The sequence below is a fragment of the Schistocerca serialis genome, chromosome 4, assembly GCF_023864345.2.
Source record: "Schistocerca serialis cubense isolate TAMUIC-IGC-003099 chromosome 4, iqSchSeri2.2, whole genome shotgun sequence".
Taxonomy (NCBI): Eukaryota; Metazoa; Arthropoda; class Insecta; order Orthoptera; family Acrididae; genus Schistocerca; species Schistocerca serialis.
Genome location: NC_064641.1, coordinates 289,350,077 through 289,372,865, shown reverse-complemented (window position 1 = coordinate 289,372,865; position 22,789 = coordinate 289,350,077). Strand labels below are relative to the sequence as shown.

At 40.2% G+C, this 22,789-nt stretch overlaps 1 protein-coding gene across 1 annotated transcript in view; it reads left to right on the top strand.

The window, feature by feature from the left end:
- The window catches only part of LOC126473905 (dopamine receptor 1), a 1,120,871-nt gene extending 1,113,620 nt beyond the window's left edge, over nt 1–7,251 (top strand). Inside the window, exon 6 of the mRNA XM_050101248.1 lies at nt 6,644–7,251. Coding sequence (XP_049957205.1) covers nt 6,644–7,048 — 405 coding nt within the window. The 3' untranslated portion in view covers nt 7,049–7,251. The remainder of the gene's footprint in view (nt 1–6,643) is intronic.
- The last annotated feature ends 15,538 nt before the right edge of the window (nt 7,252–22,789 follow it).

The window sequence follows — 22,789 nt, the reverse complement described above, 5'->3', positions numbered from 1 at the left end:
GAGCGGTAGTGCAGAAATAAGAAGAGTAAATTTGAACAAAACGCCTAGAGCGAGCGGATAACGACACACCGATGCCTCTTTAGAAGTTGATGACACGCTACCCCACTTCACTGCTGATACACAAACGAACAAAGGGCTGTGGCGCCACCCGAGTAGAGTTCAACGGGCAAGCGTTCACTGGAGGGTAACATCGTGCGAGCCACGCTTTTCCAGACCTGCTATAAACGATTAGAATGAAGATGAGGACACTTATTGATTTACCGTCGTTTTTCAAACAATAGATTAATAGAAATAAGAAGACGGAATGAAATTTTCACTCTCCAACGGAGGGTGCACTGATAAGAAACTTCCTGGCACATTAACACTGTGTGTCGCACAGGAACACGAACATGGATTTTCCTGTCGCTGGAAAGTTCTCTACCAACCGAGCTACCCAAACACGACTTACGACCGACCTTCTCAGGTTTACTTCCACTAGTACCTGACCCTCTTACTTCACCACACACACTAAAACTTTTATTTAGAAACACACAGACCTCCTGATGCTGATACCCTCTTCCAGTTATATGAGTATTTTTTTTAGACAGGGTCTTATCATCAGGATGCTGGTCTATACGAATGTATCGGACAGACACGGCTAGTAGAACGACCAGAATCAATTTAATCTCGAATCAACAAACAACGGTCCGAAGTGGCTGCACGGAGTGGGGGTTTTGTGCTCTTAGCTACTGACTAACGTTTACGGCGGTTGTGGCCGCATCCACCAACCAAGGCTGTAGAAACACACCCGAAGTGTGTATATGTGAGGTCCTGTCTCATACTAAAGAAACAGTTTGTCATTACCACGACAGTATGTAAATCTGACAGCAGATACGAACGGAAACACCGTTAAGCAATGCTACACATAAATCAATCACGTCATACATTTACAAAATCGCAAAGAATTAGTCGATATAAAAAGAAGAATGCAAGTGTTAACAAGAATGCTCTGTCTTAATCTCTTAATTTTTTTTAATTTTTAGATCTATGTGGCACCAAATCGATTTTCAAGAGGACTTAAAATGGAGAAAAGATTTCCTCCTACTTTTCGTTCTGGCATCTTGTAGCTCGAGTTAGAGGAAAAGCCTACAAAGTATCAAGGACATCAGCAAGATTGGAATCGACAGCAGAGGGAGGTTCGCCTCAAGAAAGTTATCGTGTTTCCACTTAGCAACCCATGATGCGTGCACACCACTCTCATTGCCATACTTCCATCGAAATGATATGCAACAAGTAAATTTATAAAATATGTATACATTATTAATATTAAAATTAATCAATACATCATTTTTGGTCCTACTCATGCAATAACTCTCAAGAATTAGTTCCTTTTTTGGAGGCAATCAGTTTATAAATAGAAACTCAACTATAGAATAGCATGAGTTGTCCAGGCTAGATTTAAAAATTGCTTTGCTACATGATAGATATTTTTTGTTAATGGGAATTGATCAAAAATTTTTGTTGCTGCATAATGAACTTCTTCGTCAGTCATTGACAGCTCTAATAATATGTAATAAAGGTCATTATTTTCCTCTAATGTTGTAGGTATGAATATCACTATAATTCTCAAATTGTGGTGTATTACTTGTGACAAATTTCATTACCCAACATATGTATTGTGAAGGTGCAGTTAAAATGGCTAACTGTTTGAAGAGGTAGCTACACGACGACCTCAAGTGGACACCACATATAATACATACTGCTCGCTTTGCCAAATCAATACTTTCTTTCTGTGCAATATGTTATCCCAAAAAAATTACTCCATGCGATATTATTCAGTAAAAATATGCAGAATAAGTCAGGAGGTGCATTCGTTTGTTTCAAAGACTAGCAATTACATGAAAAGCAGAAGGTGAACTTTATTGCTTTAGTTGCTCAGTACTGCTCTTACTCCACTCCAAGTTTTCCTCAATATGTATACCCAAAACTTGGAGCATTCTGCCATATTTACTGACTTCTGTTTGTGAGCTACACCATTATTTCTTATGATTCTATTTGTTATACAAAACTGAATATAGCGTGTTTCCTAAAAACTTAAGGAGAGTCCATTTCTAGAAAACCCCTTAATAATTCTTTCAAAAACATCATTAACAGTGTCATATTTTGCTTTCTCTCTAATGGGATTCACTAAAACACAAGTATCTTCTGAAAAAATGAGTTCTGCTTGTTGAATTTTATGTGGGAGGTCACACATGGAATGAACAGGGGTGGACCCAAAATTGAAACCTGTGGGACTCCCTTTGTGATATCTCCAGTCACTAAAATTTTATATCTTTCTAGTGCTGTATTATTAGCGCAACTATTTGCATGCTATTTGTTAAGTATGATTCAGCCCAGTTGTGTGTGAAGATATCAATGCCATTAACTTTGACTTTTTCTAGGAAGGAAATACCTTCTACAGAATCAAATCCTTAGTAAAGATCACAAACAATACCAACTGGTGATATTTTATTATTTAATGCTTGTAATATTTGGTGGTTGAATGTATAAATAACAATCTCAGTGAACCAACCCTTCTGGAATCCAAACTGTGACTTTTTCTACTTAAAAGAGAGACTATTCTTGAGTACATTGTCTTTCTTGGAACCTTTCTTGTAAAGAGTTTAACAATAATATGGCATATTTTAATGTCTCGAAAAATTCCCTGTGACAGTAGTGCATTATGTGTCCCACTAAGGACATTATTTCTTACATCAGAACAACATTTCAGAATTCTAAAATTCCATGAATACCATACGAGCAATTATTTTTTAGAATTTTCATAATTTTCTTAATTTCAGTGAAGGACACTGGTGCTACTTCTGGTTGCTTAAAATGTTGTGAAATGACATTTTTAACACATTTCCTTATTTCTTCAATTGAACCACTACTATTATTTTTGCTACTAGAGTAAGGATGGATAAAGCGGCTAGTTCGTTTCATTGCCTTGGAGACTGCTGCAGCCTGGTGGCCAACGTTTAAAACTGTTCAAAGAGAATTCTTTGGTTTTGGTTTTGTGTTTTTTCTATGTCTGATGTAAGACAAGCGATAAATTTCTTTGATGTATGAAAAATATATATTGTCACAGTTAATTGCTGTTATGCTGGTAAAACGTTGTATTTTAGCCTTTCGAAACCACGTGTTTATGAATTTTTGAGGTTATGTAATGTAGAATTCACCCAATATTTAGCGCAGTGACGTACAGTCCGGCGTGGTGGCCAGTCACATAACAGAGAAAAGTGGTCAAGTGCCAAAACATATAAATTATAGTTTATTTAATTTGTTTCAAGACAACTGAATTGATAATAAAACGAGAGTATTTCGTAAAATAACCATATTGAGGCATTAGTGTGTCAACATCTTGGTGAAAAACGATGTTCTCTTATTGCAAGTGTATGTTAAGAAGCCATAAAATTGTTATACTTTAGAAACTCACTACACGAATAATAAGATTCCCAAGCTGTGCAACAGGCATTGAATACTGGAAGAAAATATGTTGTTTGTTACAGTATCCAAACTACTCAGTGCCTCAAGAAACACACTTAAAAGAGTTCTTACAGCACCCAAACTATTTAGTGTCTCAAGAAATGCATTTGAAGCAGAACTCTAATGAAGACAGAAGAATTTAGGAGACTTCAGATGGGTATTCCACCAAGAACAAGAACAAGAAGTCCTTAACCATAAATTTAGATGAAAGGAAGATATTACAGCATTTCAGCTTACTGGGTGGAATAATCGAGCACACTAATTCAACAAAGAGAAAAAGGTGGCAAGTAAGGACTCGGCGACACAGTTTAAGAAGAGTCATTCAAATATAAGCCTTAGAAAACCAGATTCCACTTCATCCGAGTCTTATTTTCTTTTTTTCTATTTCTGGCCACTTTGCGTAGCAACCAGACAAAAATGGGCCCTTTTCAGACCTTCAATTAAGCTCACTTTCCCACTGCAATGTGAGGATTCTAATAATAATAGAATTGTTTTATAATTACGGAATTTATACAGTTTTTACAGATATATTTCATATGCCTATCTGTGACATGATGTCAGTGAAGAGCAACGTTTTCCTTATGGTGGCCACTATACCCATTCTTGCTGTACATTTAGAAAGGGATTGTTAGCCCTTAAATACACTCGCTGTTTAGACTGCGTATCTTCGTGGGGTAGGTTTCGAGACCAAAACGAAAACCTTCAGCAATTTATTTCCTTCTTTGTTTCTCTAAACTGTTGTCAAAGTATCAATAGAAAAAAGTGTTCTATTTATGATAAATCAATCTTTATTAAGAAAGAAACATGATCTTATCAACAATTAAAGCTCTTACATAAACATTGGCGTCTTTAGAGCTACAAAACGAAGAAAATCTACTTCAAAATCCGTTAAGTAAACTCTAAAGAAACAGTAAACGCTGAATTTCAATAAAGTATGACAGTAGGTATACGAAAAAACCAACTTAGAACTTAGTTTCGTTCATCACAGTCAGTGTGTATCTTTTGTCAATAGAATGTACTTTGTATTTTTGACATTTAGACCATGTTTTGGTTTCTTTAAAGCGTGGACATATGTGACAGTGACCCGTTTTGGCTGAATCGGTCCCACTTGGACGTACACTGCAGACTCGTCGACACTGCTATCATTTTCAAAATTTCTGCATAGCACTTTTTCCATTGCAGTCTGCAAGACCCAAGAAAAATTTCTGGAAATCTTTTTCTTCTGTCTGATATTTCCTTCCATCAATGCCATGCCAAAGTGATTTGTAAAATCTCTATGTACTATCTTCCTATTATTTTTTATCACGGTTTTTTCCATAAAAGCCACCAGACTGTCTTACTATTTCTTGGCTGTGTTTGCGAATATTCTCTTCCTCTCCGTCTTCATAGTTCACTATTTCATTCTCAGTTTCTTGATCAGATATTTGTGTTTCATTGTCACTAAATTCGGCTGCTTGAAAACAATCCGGTGAATCCAACGAGTCAGCAGGCTTCACAAGCTCACAATAGCACCAAAATTTGATCATTATTGAAACATCGTTCCATTCTGTGTAAAACAATTACAAACAATTTGTGTTGACAGACAAAGAAAAGCAACACTTATAGCTTCGTGGGGTAGATTTCGGTCCGAAATGGTACTTACCTGTGAAAATAATTGTCGCTGGTCACAACGCGCCTGGATAATGCAAAAGCACAGCCGATACTAAGATTACACAGAAACGGAATGGCAGTGCTGCAGTACGAAAGCAACTGTACACTAAAGTGTGGCGCGTAGTTTAATAAACTACCCCATCAATGTAGTTACGGGTTAAAAGTACTCCAGACTTGTGAGTTATTAGTCACAACACTGACATTTAGTTTATTTGTTATGGTATCCTGTACACTGACTTTCTATCCCTTCTCCCATTTGACAACATCCCATTATACCCTGCATTGATAACAGAGGCAATTCGCAATGCAAAATATGACATTGGCTGTAGATTCTGTAAGGAACGACTTTCTTAGAATGAAAGTCATAAATCTGAAACCTCAAGTTCAAATTAATTAATGGAAATACAAAGCGAATTTACCAGGGTAATTCTGTACTGATTCGAAAAGTGAATCGACAGTCCGATTTCTGCCAAACATCTTGTCTGGGTGCAAAGTCTCATTTATACCACAGGCAGAATGAAAACATTTCCACTGCCGATATGTTCCTCAAGTTGGTTCACATGTGGTAGCACACACTTCAAAGCAGTGTTGGTGCCCGCTTCCATCACGTTGACTGGGGACTGAAATACCTTAAGTATCAGCCAAAGAGTTCCTATTTCTGTAATTAAGTTTTGTGTCTGCCTCGTAGTTACGACTACACGACTGCAATCTTATTATAATTTTTAAAAAAACAAGGGGAATTATTTTGGCAACTCCCTCCTCAGTAGCCGCCGCAGTTGTACTCCTGATGGTTGCAAGGTCTGTGTTTATACAGTGCCTGTATCTTCTGAGTACAATGTCCTTCAACATCAAGAACACACGGATGTCTGAAAGAACAGACGCAGCCACTGACTATTACAGATGCGGTAAGCATTACGAAATAGTTTCGCATTCTGTGGCTGTGCGGTGACGTCAGCTATTTGCGGCACATGGAAATCTGTGCTAGACAGGAACATACATGCATGACTAGAGGATATTGTATTGTGAAGATACAGACACTATATAAACACAGTAACCATTAATGATGCAGCCATTACTCGATGGGCTAACATGACGATATATCTGTCCCCCTATGCGGGAATAACGAATTGTGCGAATATAACGGTTGTGAATAAGACATGTATGGAAATCTGGATTGACCATGGAGGCCTGCTTGGATAGCTGAAGTGATTAAGGCGATTACTCGTGATAAGCTGGAAATACGGGTTCGAGTCCCAGTCCGGCACAAATTTTCATTTGTCGCAGACAGCTGACGTCAATGCAGAGCCACAGATTGTGTAATTATTTCGTAATTCCGTAGCTTTTTTTGTTTTCCTCTCTTTGGTGTACAGCAAATTAAAAACCTTTGCAACTTGCGGAGCAGAATTCTGATGTGAAGTCGAAAAGTGTTTGCCTCGGAACATGACATTAACCAGCTTGCACAGAAAATTTCTTCTTTCCTCTAAACCAGGTGCTGACGTGGTTGGGGTACTCCAACTCGGCGTTCAACCCGGTGATCTACTCCATCTTCAACACGGAGTTCCGCGAGGCGTTCCGGCGCATCCTGACGGCGCACTACCGCACGCCGTGCTGCTGCTGCTGCTGCGCCGACGGCCGCTGCGGCTACGAGAGCGTCTCGAGCCGGCCGTCGCTGGCGGGGGCGGGCGGCCGCCGCGACGCCGTGCCCGGCCGGAGGCCCAAGGGCGCCGGCGGCGTCGGGGGCGGCGCCGGGGGCCGCAACGGCTCCTGCGGCCACCTGCGCGAGTGCAGCTCGCCGCGCTCCTCCGCCGGTTCGGCGGGCGTGCCCACTCCGCGCCAGCTGCGCGTCAACTCCACCGACATCATCCTGGACGGCGAGGAGGTCAGCGCCATATGAAGCCAGGCGGAGACCTGAGGGGCAGTCGCCTAACGGGGGAGGGCAACGAAGTGTGTGTCAGTGTGCAGTGTGCGCGCAGTCGTAAATAGACTGCGACCCGGTAGGCTTCGTATTGTCGGACTGCGTCGGACAGCGGTGAACGAGCCACTTGTTACAGCTCGCAATCGCCCTGTTTTTGCCGTATTACAATAATGCTGTGCATCTCATCGGTCTTGTAGACAATTGGCAAGCACTCGTTAGAAATTCACGTGTTATAGTTACTGTCTCAGATGAATCGCCGATCTCTCTTTTTTTTTTTTTTTTTTTTTTTTTCTCGCACGTGTAGTTCACCGGATACAGTTCTGGGCCGCAGAAATGGTTTCGTTCCAAGAGAATTGTGGCCCAACAGTGTTTAGCAGTATTTATATGTAAAGACGTACGTGGAAGTTCCTATACTTCAAAAGTTTGTGAGACCACGAGAGCGGAAACTAAACGTGTAAACGTCATACTGAATGGTAGTGCCCAGTGCTATAGCTCATGACCTGTGGCTTCAGAAGAGTGCACGCTAGCATCAGGCAACACTGTCACCGTGCTAGATATGTAAAAAAAATTGCAGACAATGCTCCGTAGCTCTCAGATAAGTTCCGAATAACATCTTCTAATCGGTAAAAGCTGCTATATCATTTTTTTATTTACGACAAGTTTTGATCAGTTATCTCCATCATTTTAATTTGTTTTTATAAATGTGGTATGGAAAGGCACTTCGGTGACTTCATACACTGATGGAAATGCAAAGCATTTCACGGTGAAGTATCAGTCCGATATTTATCAAACTTCGTGGAAATGTTTGTGATATAACTGGTGTTTAACGATTTAACCATCGTTCCGTTCGAAATCGATGTCCCTCTTCGACATGAGTAGATCAGTACGAGGAGGGACCCCATCGGGCATGATTACGCTGTTGTATTCGTTATTGCATGGAAGCAAACACCTTCCAAATGTCATCATTGGGTTTTCGTGCCGTACTTGATACACATGCATTGGCAGTTTAGGATGATTGCCGGCTGCAGGCTGGTATCAGAGTATATGTTCTTCCATCGCATCTCAGACATGCGGATGTGGCTGATAAATCATGGGACAGGCCAACTCAGTCATCATTCAGCAGTGTGTTCTGTGATGTGAACTACACTACTGGAGAATGCAATTTGGTACTCTGGGCATTCAACAAAGGACAACAGTGTCACTTGCCACATAATTTCGAGCAGTCAGCGTCTCGGAGCGGTTACCAAATCAGTCGTGTTGCCGTGACCAATAGTAACCGTCTCCATGATTCCAGAAGCTGAAGAGGAATGGGTCTCGAGAATAACTATTTCGTACGAAATTTCATTACGTCGTCCATAACCACGTTTTCGTCCATATGACCGCCACGAAGAGAAGCGAGACTTGACACTGAACACCGGAGAATGGCACTCGTCGTCCAGTTGACTCGGCCGATAACCATCCAAGTCTCTGTTTTCTGTGGTACTGTGGTCCCGTGCTAGCGGAAAATGACGCATGGCAACTGGAGTTCTCAAAACCAGCTTCTACTAATTACATACGACGATTCATGGTCATAATTTTTGCCCCCAGTTTCCGCTGTTGTTATCGTTCTGCTTGTCAGAGCCAGTCGAAGAATCATATGATCTCATGGTGTGCTGATAGAAGGAACGGTGTCTACTCTTCTTACCACACTCTTGTCCTCAGTCCGTCCCGTCACCACCCCTCCTGCACTACCTCCAAACTGTCTGCGAGATCTGTGTGGTGCTCCTAAGTCCCTATGCTAATTACTCGGCCCTTCTCAGACTCCGAAAGTCGTGATAAGCTGCATGTGCACTTTTGCCTGACAAGTGGTAATGCGATCTCCACCTGAAAACTTCAAGTAACCTTCGAGGCATTCAGTAGCCATCGTGTGCTCACACAATTCTTCATCTGTGGAAATGAGTTTTTTTCTGTCCCGGTGACAGAGCATCGGGTAAAAAAGATATGGAATTAAATATGAACTTAGACGTTGTTTAAGGCAACTTACAGAGATTGTCGAAAAAATGGTCTGAAAGAATTTTGAGATATGTAGCCCTTCGGCACATAAGAAATTTAATATGCTCATGAATCTGATTTTGGAGCTGGGCAGTGCCAAGAAATGCGAAACGCCTACGCTGTTGGTATGGTTTGATCAAGGTGCTCAGGCTGTAACTTTTGCGTCAGTCTATAGACGAAGTATAAGATCCCACTTTACTGAGCACCATGGCTCTGAAAATGCTTTCCTGCATTTAGACCAGAAGTACTATCGAGTTAAGAGTGTCCAGTAAAGTGGACTACTATATCTTGCTTATATTCGTGAGGTGAACGACCTGCCACTTCATGCTGCATCCCTAATGCTATGTCGATCCGATAATGTTCTCTGATGGAAACTAGTCACAAGTCTAAAACGTGTTGATATAGTAGCTTTTAACTCGTCGTTTCTTCAGGGAAGTTGATAGGCACAAAAACTGCTCTTGCCTTCACCATGCATTCACAAATGTGCGTTCAGCATGTAAGAGAAAGAATTAAAGAATTACATGCGATGGCTCCTGATACAATTAGTGACACCGTAGCGGCGTAATACAAAAGAATCAGTTTTCTGTGTCGAAGACTTTTGTGTAGAATGGTGTGTTAAGCGTGAGATGGGAAGTTATACCGCTCTGTTTAAGTCCTGTCTCTGAGACAATTGTTAATATTTCAGAATATTTCATATTGTGTTATCTAGCTTTCACTACATCGCCTCAGGTAACATAGCGTGTTGAGGCCACTTACGAAGGTGTACCTGTGTATTGCAAGTAAGGTGTGTTCTGTTCAGACCACACTCACGTTCATAAGCAAAAATACAGGTGCCCATAAATTGTAGGTACGAAGGCTAAACTAAACAATTTACTACTACGCAAAGAGGTAGGATGTAGTAACAAAATATAAAAATAGTTCGTTAAAATGGCAGTAGCGAAACCATTTATAAAGTAATCAACATACCATTCCTAGAAGTCATTGTAACTTTTAAGTAATTTCGATTCTATTCTCACGTTTACACAAAAATTAAAAGATAACATTGCAAGAATACAATGTCTGATAGAAAATCGCTTCCGGTAAGTACTCTTGTGACTGAACTGCACAAATTTCCACGTGATCCATGTATCCGTCAATCAAAACGTTTGGAATTACGACTTAAATCCAGAAGATCAGGCAAAAAATGTATAAATTTTAACGAACTTTAGCACTCTTCAAGGAGCAACGAGACAAACGCTAGCTACTAAGATTGTCGAAAAACTGGTCTGAAAAGCATATTGGGATTTCAAGTACTTATGACACACAACAGACTTAATGTCCCGACGAACCAGGTACTGTAGCTCGCCAGGGTTGAGAAACGTCAAATGTGAAAACTGTGTAGATGTCTATGGTATGGTTCCTGACGAACTGAGCAACAATGACGTCAAATGTGTACCTTATATCGAAGCGCTATCAAACTTTTGATGGAAAACACCCTTTCAATACCATTTACTCTTTAGTAAGAGAAGCTACTGTCTCCGGCAGGGAAGCCGATAATGTCATCTTCCGCAATAGCAGCGGCATACAGTGGAAAGAAATTTTGGTCAGACGTATTCGACAATTAACATTTTGCGAACTGGTATATAGCGAATCAGTATACTGTGTGCGCGCCAGGAATACACTGGACACGAAACTGTTTGTAAACATCCCAAATGTGATAGTCTATTGTAATTTGACACAAATTTCCAAAATTTCCTCTTGTGTAACAACAACTGAAAGCTGAAAAGGAAATGTATTGACATTAAATGTGCTCCGTTTACATGTGCATTTAGTAGAAGAAGCGACCGTCAGACTGGATACTTTGCTGAACCACTTTTACTCCCTGATGAACTGAATCGACTGCCGTAAGACAGCCGGAGCACAAGGAAATCGTGTGTCTGCGTATTTCTAATGTGAAAAAAGGAAAGAGTATGTCAGGAATCAACTGCACATTTCGTTCGAAGAGCTGCGGCAGCAGTTGTGGACTATAATACGAAACTGGTTGTGAGAAATTGTCTCGGGACACTGAATGCAATAAGAATTTGACTGACATATTCTGTTATGTATATATGTAAATATAAGTAGATTCTCAAAGTGTCCGTACACATATCTGTGCTACTTTAAAATGTATTTGTAATTTTTGCTCAAACACTGTATTTTATTTTTACTGTCTCTAATATTGGTCTCTTTAGACCTTAACAGTTATGTCACATTTCTGGTGACGTTGTCTTATTTGTGGCAAAAATATGCCAATGATGTGTACGTCGCGATGTTCTGTGCAGAAAACGAGTTTATGTACTGCCTTTTCCAGTCATGTTGCAAGTACAGAGTCAAGAGGTGTCCATTAGGAAAATGCAGGTTTCATTAAATTGGTTTTCAATAACTAAATCCGATTAGAGAGAATCACAAACAAAAACTTATTAATTAACAATGTTTCTCTGGCATATCTCCCTAATTGTGGGTGACGTAGTACCAAAGGAAAAGCGTCCAGCTAAGCAACACCATCCTAATGTATAGGGAAGCTTATATACTGAATAGTATATAATGGTTCCCACAACGATTGCTGGGAATTGTTAACTGAACGACGTCAGTAGTAAACTCGTTTGTCGTATGCACGTGTAGCACTACGCCAGTAACTGAGTGTGTTCCTAGAGTACCCAGTTACTTACGTTCTTGACTATTTCGATGTCTGTCTGCACACATTCTATAATAGTGATTGGTCTGCCATATTTTCATCGGCAAGTGTGTGTATTATAAATAGGTACCTGGTTTTGTTAATAAAAATTAATGACTTAACGATGCGATGTTGTACTGTTCTGCGTTAGTTCTCCTTCAACAAAACCACACGAAATCAGTGGTGCGATCTACTTGTATTTATTTTCTGGTGTTTAATTGAGACATACTCCAAGCCACAACTCCAGTGATGCACTTATATTTGTGAAGCGGTTTGGTCCACCTGATGTTGGAGGTGATATTGTGTTTTGAATTAAAAAAAACTGTAGAGAATTAGTGCTTATTTTGAACTCCGAGCGAAAATAAAAACAAACGCCTGAATGACACCAGTATGGTTGCCACAAATGTCGCCACCTCACCATTATTAAAAACGAAAATGCTGTTCTGCATCAACTGACACACTTCATATTTTAACCTCCACTGTTGCTGCCAAACCAACCACTAGTTGTAACACAATGCCATTGCCCACTTTCAGCAGAGTTAGCTTTCGTTGAACTGGTATTTTGTAACGTCACTGTTACGAAGTTAGCCAAGCATACATCGTAATCACAGAATCACGAGTAATTTAATATCAGTTTTTATGTAATTTCAAATTCAATTATACGCAAGAACAATTGAGAGATTGCAGATCATGCTTATAATATGTTGACTGAGTTGCAGTGGCATATGGATAGCAGGGCAGAAGACGTAAAAATGTAAATAATAGTAGTTATTTGAATCAAAGTATTTTGAGCTCGTGCTTTCGTTGAGATACCTTAATTGATTCAAAATCATTTTTTTAATATCTCAAAAGATACGTTAAACAGTGCTTCTCAGACCAGGACAGTTGTATTCTGTGCTTGTACACGGAGGTTAACAATGAGAAAAGTCAATTTAGTAACACCAACGCTCAAATAACAAAACACTTTATTCAGCAGAAAATCAAACATCTTTATCGCTCTCAGCTACTGTGACTGGAGTAAGAACACGTGGAGCACTATATACATGCACATCTCTTGATAGACAAGAAACAACAGTAATCGCAGAGTTGTGTAAAATGACCAGTCTGAATCTCGAAGTCTAAATATCTGAATACAGTTAGAACACCAATTGTCCATAGGAAACAAGTTAACCCACCCTCTAAACAGAAATCCGAGAATAGTTCGACAGAGCGACGAAGCATCGACTCCGTACCTTGGAGGCAAAAACAGAACACACGCTGGAGATGTAGTCCAAATCGTAACTCACACAAAACCTTCTCTCCTTGCCCTTGCGGCCGTATTTCATAACAGGTGCGCTGCGGTGGCCCCCGGCATCTCCGGGAGGCGCATCTCTAGCCTAGTATGGATTGGAGCCACCGATGATGCTACCTGGACGAGCAGCGTTTTTGCGGTGCTCGACCTTGGTGCGACAGTTGCAGCTACTGACGACACTACAGCATTTGGTGGTGTTAGTTCATGGAAGCTGCTCCCCACAAAATCTGTTATGTTACTGCAACGAACAGGTGGTTTTGACTTTCAATGAATGTTAGCAAAGTTATGCATTAGTTCAAAAAATAAAACCATTATTGAAGACTTGAGTCATATAACGAGGGAGGAGAGATAAAAATTAGTATGTAGGGATTGCAGAAAGTAAGTTACACATGTCGCTCCACACTAAGATCATCGTGCAACCGGAGTGAATCATTGTAAGAAGCAATTTCCTTATATTCAGTTATCGACTCCAGCAACTTGTGCATTTCTTTGAAGCCTTCATCTGGTAGGTTCTATTCTATCATGTTAATTGATTTTGCTATTGGTATGTTGGAGTAAGGAAGAAAGGTAGCTGTGCCTGGGATATTTATACCCGTTCTGAGTTATATTTACTGCGAGGTGTTTTTCATAGTTCTGTCATCTGTTTTATAGGCTTCAGATAGTAATTTCAACATGAGTCCTGCGTGTTTATAAGTGGGTGCTTTCTTGAAGTTTACAGCGGATTTTAAGGAGATACTGGTTTATGGATCTTTGGTTGTCATTGGACAGTCTGAGCAGTGTGATTACTGTTTTTTAATTTTTCCTTCTCCTCTGTCAAGTATGGTGTGGTCTCCATTTTTAAAGACCTTTTTAGCCTAGCCGAAAATCTGTTTATTGGATCTGATTTCAATATTTTTATGTTATTACGTGAAACGAACTCTTGTGTTGTGTAAATGTATTGTTGTTTGTCCATAAGAATAATTTTCTTGTTTGTGTCTGCTTGGAAATAATGACGTTTTTATTTTGGAGTTTGTTTCTGAGTCTTTTTGGTGTTATAGTTTGTTTCTGAGTTTTTTTGGTGTTATAAGCTGTGTGTTTTCATTGTTTTTGTCGTTCTGCTTTTTCATATGCATTATAATTTTATTTACTTCTTTTTTTATCAGTTATCTTGTTGGCGCAGTGCTCACAATTACTATTTTCACTCTTCTGCTTTCATTTTAGGAGGGCCTTTGACTGTATTATGAGGTTTTCTATACATTCTTAATGTACTTTTTCATTCACATTACATTTCAATCGTTTTTCTAATACCGGTAGCCCCTTTTTTTCACTGTTTATTTGTGTGGCTATAACATCAATCAGTCTCAGGTAAAATTGGTGTCCCTATTTTGGTTGTTTATGGTTCATGTTTATGTATTGTGCTTGTTGTCTCCAAAGCTGTTTTATTTCTTTCCCATGTTTTCCATTAATTTTCCTTGAGAGAGTGTCCGTGCAACCTTCAACCTTGTTGACCAGACAAGAAAAAAACAGCAGTATTGTAAATATTATTTGCAAGTTAAATTTCTTATAGCGTTCCTAGATAAAGTTTGTCTCTTTGAGTGCAGAGGTTTGAGTTCATATTTTAGCCATACCTTATGTGCTGCTTGCTTTGCTTTTTGAGCGCTACAAGAACGGTTATTAATCATTACATTGACGTAGTTAGGTACAAGGTTATTAGACCGACAATTACTGTTGAAATTTGTGCATTCCACAGTTTTATGGGTGTTGGGAAGAGGCCAACAGCAAATGTCTAGCAGGACTTACATAGCACGTTTATTGTCGTTGTCATTTTCACAGCAATTGTATGTAGTTTGCAGCAGTTTGAAAGAAATTTGTCTTGTGTATTATTACAGACATACTTTTCTCACATATATATATATATATATATATATATATATATATATATATATATATATATATATATGCAGGAGAATTTGATAATTTTGAACTTTATAGCTCTTTTTCTTTTTTTCTTTTTTCCTCAATACACAAATGAACGTTATACTTGTAATAGACAGTTAATGGACTCGCCTTGAAGTTGGGCATTTTGTATCTGCTTGTTTTCTGAAACACAAGACGACGATGCCCAACATTATCCTGCCAAAGAACTTGCCCCTGAAGGGCTCAGAGAAAATCTACAGATTTGTGTCCATTGATAAATACTAATGCTGAAACATTTAAAAACACAATTTTCAGAAATGCTTTGTGTAACACCCACATTTGTTGTTACGTAATCAGCACAACAGTATCGGTAGAGGAGGCACTCAAGAGACTGTTAGCGCTTTCTACATCTCCTCAGCCTGCCAAATGGGAGAACACATTCGTCTTCTTGCCGTAACATTTCAGCAAGGTTAATTTACTATAAAAACACCAGTTTTCTAGAATGCCTAACTTCACATATATGTCAAGTATAAAATGAAAATGAAATGTCGTGTGTCGAGGGCCTCCCGTCGGGTAGACCGCTCGTCTCGTGCAAGTCTTTCGATTTGACGCCACTTCGGCGACTTGCGCGTCTATGGGGATTAAATGATGATGATTAGGACAACACAACACCCAGTCCCTGAGCGGAGAAAAACTACGACCCAGCTGGGAACCGAACCCGGGCCCTTAGGATTGACAGTCTGTCGCGCTGACCACTCAGCTACCGGGGGCGGACAAGTATAAAATAATACACTCAGATTGTTGTACTAAATTGGTAAAACATTGGAAACGTTAAAAATCTAGGACAAATACAATTCATGTAGACATTTCTTTAGAAACAATATCTATTGTATTTGAAGCCGTGTTTAAAATAGTAAAGTCAGTAAACAGATCAGCTTACCGAGCAGCGCAACAGTATATGAAGGAACAAAAACATACATGCCTTTGCTTCATGCACTGTTGGTGCATAGTACTGAACGTCATTGTCAGGAGATAAATTTAGAAAAATTGTCCTGGGTTCATAAAGTCAAGTTTCGTATACAGTATTTGTTTTGATGAACAATGAAATGTTTTCTGGATAGCGAACTCGGAAACTCCACGAACTTCTTTCGTATACACACTTTGACCCGTGTAATTTTTTATACAAAACCGTCACAAGGAGGGATTAATTGTGACACTGTAATGCAAAAGGAAATAACTTAGCTCCAAAGCTTTTAAAAATCAGTGACCATGTGCTCTGTACGCCAATATTTATTTGCTGCCATTTTGAGTCTGAAATAATCTTCAGGGAAACAATTTAATAATACAAAAATAGACCAAATGCGACAGTGAAAATGAACAAGAGATTCACAGACGAGCTACCAACAACCAAATAGTTACGAAAAGTATTACAAATTGTGTCATGCGACATACTGGTCACGCCTTCGGATAATATTAATTGGAAATACATGAAATGTCACTAAGTTCCAAAGATATTAGGTAAATATCAGTTTTTAAAAAATGTGACCAAACAGGAAATTAACCTGAGGACATAGTGGAAAAGTGACAGCAAACGAGGTACAAGCTGAATCAGAAAAAGTCAAAGATCTTAAGAAAGTAGAATAATATGCCAAATACAAGGATGTTGACATTAAACGATTATGTGAGTATCGAATCCCAGTGTCTAAATACACTGCCGCAAAAAATTAATACATTCTTTCAGAGGCTTCCAGTTCGCTCAAGATTTATTGTTGCAACAGTGCAGAAATAGTACACGAAATTATTACATTTACAGATCAATAGTACAAGCGGTTCTTAGGAACCACGTTTCGATCGATGCTGAAACTTCCAGAATAATATATGGTGTATACTAAACAGGCAGCAATGCAGACGCTGACTCTGGCATCAAGTCGATTGTACAGATGGTGAATACTATACAGGGATACCGTATGACACGCTTCATCTGTTCACGTGGCTCTTTAAGAGTTTTTGGTTGTCAAGTCAAATGAGACACTTCTCGTCCCATCATATACAAGAGCTCGATTGGAGGCAAGTCGAGAGATCGTGCTGGTAACGAAACCTGCTGTACGTCTTCCAGAGCACGTTGACTTTTACGGGAATTTTGTAGAAGGGGTCTAACAACAGTTTGCCCATACTGAACCCTGGCTAGCGTCCCCTCCAGAAAAACCAAAGGTGAACGGGAGTTGTCGCTTATCGCGCCCCATGCCTTAAGATCTTGGGTGGAGCCACTGTGCACTCTACGAGACAGTGCTCACGAGGTCTACGTCGTACACACGAAAAAGCATCACTTGGGTGCAGGCAGAATCTGCTTTCATTACTGAAGACCACGAGGCGCCAGTCCAAGTGATCCTCTGATGAAGCCAGCAGTGCCTTGCACGTTGAAGATTCAGCGTGAATGAAAGGTGGGCTAGAGGTGTGTGTGACAGTAGTCCCACTGCTAATAACCGGTTCGCAGCAGTTCTTGTTTCCACGTCTGGGCTCACAATCCCTCTTATCCACGCCGTTGTAGGTGTACAGTCTGACACTGCTGCCCTTATAGTACGACGATCCTGGAGAGCGTCTGTGCTGCGTGGGTAGTACACTTCACAGCAAAATGTTGTGACTGCTGTCTGCTGTGCAATGTCCGGTTTCAGACACGAAACACGATTCTTTCGACGCATTGTTAACGCTGCGCGGTACGTCTCACTGACAAAAGCGAGATGCTTCTGTGGTTGATTTCAGCGGGATGAAGCGGAGACACATCAACTTTGGCACGAGATCATGAAGCGCCTGGTGACGAAAAGGCATCAAAGCCATAAAATCTCCAGCACATCAAAGGAGGCCATTTCTAGCATTTTCTGAGAAAAACTATCTTCGTGTTCGTTAAAAAGGCAACTAATTTCGGGTCTTAAAAATATTTTCCAAGCCAGTTTTTTCGCCACCTGTAACATAATGAGTCAATAGCTTATAAATTAAACACCCCAAAATAACGAAAACAAAACACAAACGTAAGTAGAGTTTATTTGAATGGCTGTTTCCAGGTCTTCCTTACGAGGGCAAACTTTGTGATCCCTATTAAGCATAACGTTCCATGTATCCTAAGCTTCAACATCTGTGAGTCTTCAAATTTATTTACAGTTTTCTTATGGACCATTACCTTCTCTCAAAACAACCACGGTTTTTGTTGCTGCTAAAGTACAGGTTCAAATCATTTATTGCAACTCAGCATAGAACATGCACGATGTCCTTCAGCACTGGGAGTGTTAAGGTGATCAGGCAAGTGCAAGATCACAAGATAAAGGTTTCTTAGCCTTCACAGAGGACCCTGATTGCAATAAATTGAATTATGGATTTACAAGAATTTCCGCTACCTATCACAATAAAAGATTATTTATTCGTCACTCGATCGGTTTCGGGCTTGTGCCGAGCCTCCGGTGCTTATGAATTCATGTACGTGTTTATATTGCTGGAGATCACTGTTTGAATACAAGGAAAATTATTTTCGGTGACTAAACGGATACAATGGAATTATAAGTGACAAGGCAGCATTTGTCGAAATTATATCTATGCTTACATAAAGATGAAGTATCTTTGCTATAATTATGCTGTGGTGACAGTTTTTCCACTCAGTTGCACATTTGTTACCCTTTCCACACCCATGCTTCTGTTTTTTTAAATTTACCTAAATTTTTAAAAGAATCAGCTGCTGATATTGTATCTCAAATTGTTATTGTGGCTGACAGTGGATCCACCACTACACGTTGGAAGAAAAGGAAGTATCAGTTAAGGCTGTGAGTGGGAGACAGAAAAGACGAAGTCTATCTCGACTAACGTAAACGTTTATTGGGATAGAAAAGAGATTTTTCTAATTCAATAGCTACCAAAGGGTAAACCAATAACTGGGGAATTTTGGACAACTCTTCTGGAATAAGTGGATGAAACATACGAAGAGAGCGTTGTAATAAATCTAAGAGAATCGTCATTCTCCAAGGTCACGCACGTGCCCATAAAGTCATATTATCGATTGAGAAACGGAGAAATCTCAGGTACATCATCCATCAAGCCAATTGCAAGCTACACGGTAAGCTCAGGTAAGTCATTTAATTTCTTAAAGCTATTCATTGTAAGAACCATCACGATATAAACAAACATATGAAAGGCGATTGGTCAGTGTTCGTAGTACACGTCCACAGATGGTGTTACGCCTTTGGAAGTAGACCCTTATTCTGTATTAGGTACTTTGTATTTTACTACCGCTAATGAAAATTTAAGACATTGTAAAGCGTGAACAAATAGCAATGGTTTTGCTGAATGGTTACGCCGTGTATTTCTTATTTCAAACAGTGTGCAACCGCTTTCTCTAAGGAATTCTCTACACGACATTATGGCTGGTTCTGATCTGTACATGTCGACTTGGTTTGTGCCTACTCTGTCAGTTTCTCCTTTGAACTTGAAATCCCGAGACGCGTAAGTTTTCAGCTTCTTTTTAATGAATTTGAGAAACATTGTACAGTATAATTATACAAATGTTACTGAATCTACACCTGTACACCTGAGAGTAAATGGAGGTTGGAGAGGAAATGTGTTAATGCACTGCTCACCACTCCTCAATTTGTAAGTGAAGATCATGTACAGAAGCGTTCAGTTATATACGTCATTCCCAAGAAACATTCCGAGGGAAGCAGGACGCAAAGAGCCACTCCCATTTTGATCAGAGTGGAAAAAATTGGGGAAGTCTCTTCCTCGCCTACTCCCCCTCCCCCCCCCCCCCCCCCCCGCCTCCCACAAAAGAAACACTTCTCAGCAATCACGCGGGCAGTCATTGTGGTGCTTCTCACTTGATCACGCTTTTCCTGTGTACGGGGAAAACTGACATAACTGTGTCTTGCTCTTTTGTCAAACATAGAAGAGGAACATTGTGAAAGAGGATGAAAAATTGTTGATTCTCGATGTCTGAGAAGTTTTCAGAAAAATATCCGTTGCTACCAGAAAACGAACTTCCTGCAAGGATATCCGAGATTATCGGTGTTTCTGTGACAAGTGTAATGTGTGCGTGTGAAGAAAGACTCTATACGGTTAAGCTGTCAACTGTAGGAACGACAAAACAAAAAAACTTCAGTCACGCGTTTTAGGAAAAATGTGACGATTTCGTTGAAAATGTTGTGCTGTCAAAGGCACAAACATTTTTCTTCAGGAACGAAGCACCTACAACAAACGAGATACTTCAAGCGGCAGTTAATGACGATGACTTACTACTTTTAAAAGAAAGACATTTTATACACTGATAACGGATACTGGTTTTCATTTCAAAACTAGGTAACGAAATAGAATAAGTACACATAGAGAGGAAATTGCTTTATAGAGGAGGCGTTGTCTCCGCCAGAGTCAACAGTTCAGACGGAACGCCGGTTAACGTTGAACATGTGGCACAAAAAATGTGGACTGACGAAACGGTGACTGATAGGAGACAAGCTTTTGTTGCAGTTCCATCACACGGGTTAAAAAATCTGGCTACAAAAGGAAAAAGGCTAATTAGAGCGCAAATATCAAGTAACTGCGGTTTTGCGGAAGGTGCTGAATTGACTTTTAAAACAACAAAGGCTGGAGATTATCGTGACGACATGAATGGGTAAGTGCTCCTAAAATGATTCAAAGATATATATTCCATGCAAATTATTGCCGAAGTGTGTTATAGGCCTAATTACGGAAAATGCTTCATATCACAGTGTTATGGTTGAGTGTTGGCCACAAAAATCTTTGAAGAGGTGGATCCTACTGCGATTAAGCTTGAATCACTGAAACAGGTTGAAGCTTACATTGTAGATCAGTACGTTATTGGTGGTACAGCGCAGTCTGAGGGTCACATTATCGTTAGGTTGCCGCCGTAACACTGCAATTTGAGTCCAATAGCATTACTGGGACCCGAGTTAAAGGGTATGCAGTGTAAGAGGAAGGTAGATGTAAAGATGCGGAGCGATTGGCAGATGGTGAGTTGGGACACAGTTTCAAACACATTTATTATGACATACCAAGGTAAGACAATCTAAGAAAACAACCATAAACAACCACATTTTGTAAATACATAGTATACTCGAAGAGACCAATGCATCAGACTGAACACTCAAGCTGTTAGAAAACACAAACTAATTACCATTGATGTATCAGATCCAAACGATCCATCAACGGATCAATCATAAGCTTTCACAGTAACGCAAAAATAACTGAAAAATCCCTTTTGCAGCAGAAAATTAATCATTAACTGACATTAGCAAGAAACTAGCCAACAGGCCGCAAAATTCCTTACTCATGAGAAATGGATTAACGATATCTTTGAAATGTAGCAGTTCTCAAAGTGGAAAACTAATAATTAACTTCAACGCTTTAGAAAGATTCTGTTAGGAAAGTCATCAGTCGTAGCAAAACAGCCGTACATCGCGACCAATGGTTTGAAGTGCACCACCTGCAAGAATCGATGACAGACAAATAACGCGGTTGCATTAAAATGATTCAGTCAAATACACCGTCACCTTGAGTACTTCATGAATTAGACTTTGCAGAACAAGTGTACACTAAAACTGTACCCTTAGGTTTAAAAGATAAAACGTATCTTACCTTATTCTCTGCATGGTGACAACTGGCCAAGTTCTTCTCACAATCACAACACGTCCGCACCAGTCGTATCTCACGGAAGTTACACAACTTCCGATACATCTTACTGTTCCACTATGACGTGCATCCACCACATGCAAGTCGGAAGGGCGATATTAATCCTGCCAGGGCTAATGCACGCCTCCGAGTGCAACCGTCACACAGTTCTCGGAGATATTCCGCGAAACCTCCAGGACTGACGGGCAGACTGGGCACGTGATTCCAGAGACCAGCAGTACGGGCACACCGCACAATCCACAGTCCGCCAATGTTCGCTGCCACATCGTAACTGTACTCATTCCCGGCTGTCACACCGACCTTCACTCGCCACTGCGACATCAAGCACACGCCGGTGCCATGCGACCTCTCGCGCCATCGGATGGAGCAGACCACGAAGTCCATCCTTCCTGGAGGAAGACAGAAAATAGGCGGCACCACAACCGGCACGGAACATCACAAGAAATAGTACGACATTTAGGCTACGAACATGCTTAAACTGATGCACCAAACTGTATCGCACGTCCCTGCCGAATGCTGGTACGACGGAGAACAACAGGTAATAAAAGCAGACGGCACTTGTATGGGTCCATAGATTGTGTTGTTGATCGGCTGCTCATCAGTACTGAAGACAGCATTGATGAAACGTAGCCGGCCGCGGTGGCCGAGTGATTCTAGGCGCTTGAGTCCGGAACCGCGCGACTGCTACGGTCGCTGGTTCGAATCCTGCCTTGGGCATGGATGTGTGTGATGTCCTCGGGTTAGTTAGGTTTAAGTAGTTCAAAGTTCTAGGGGACTGATGACCTCAGATGTTAAGTCCCATAGCGCTCAGAGCAATTTGAACCATTTTTGATGGAACGTATTCTTCATATTCAGACATGAAAGGAGTTCAGAGATGCCAACACGACAGAGTAACTGAAATTTGCTGTTAAAATCACACATTGCCCCCACAAATAAATTATGCCATGTTAACGCAAGCTTTTTTATGCTCCTTCTCTAAGCTAAAACATAGTTGCCTTCTGATCCCTTAAGGAGTGTATTACTTGAGTATTACTTTATATAAATTTACCCCTTTTAAAATTTAAACGGCATATCAAGTTTTATTACTTCTCTGCTGTTTGTAAATTTTATTAATTATCTGCACGTG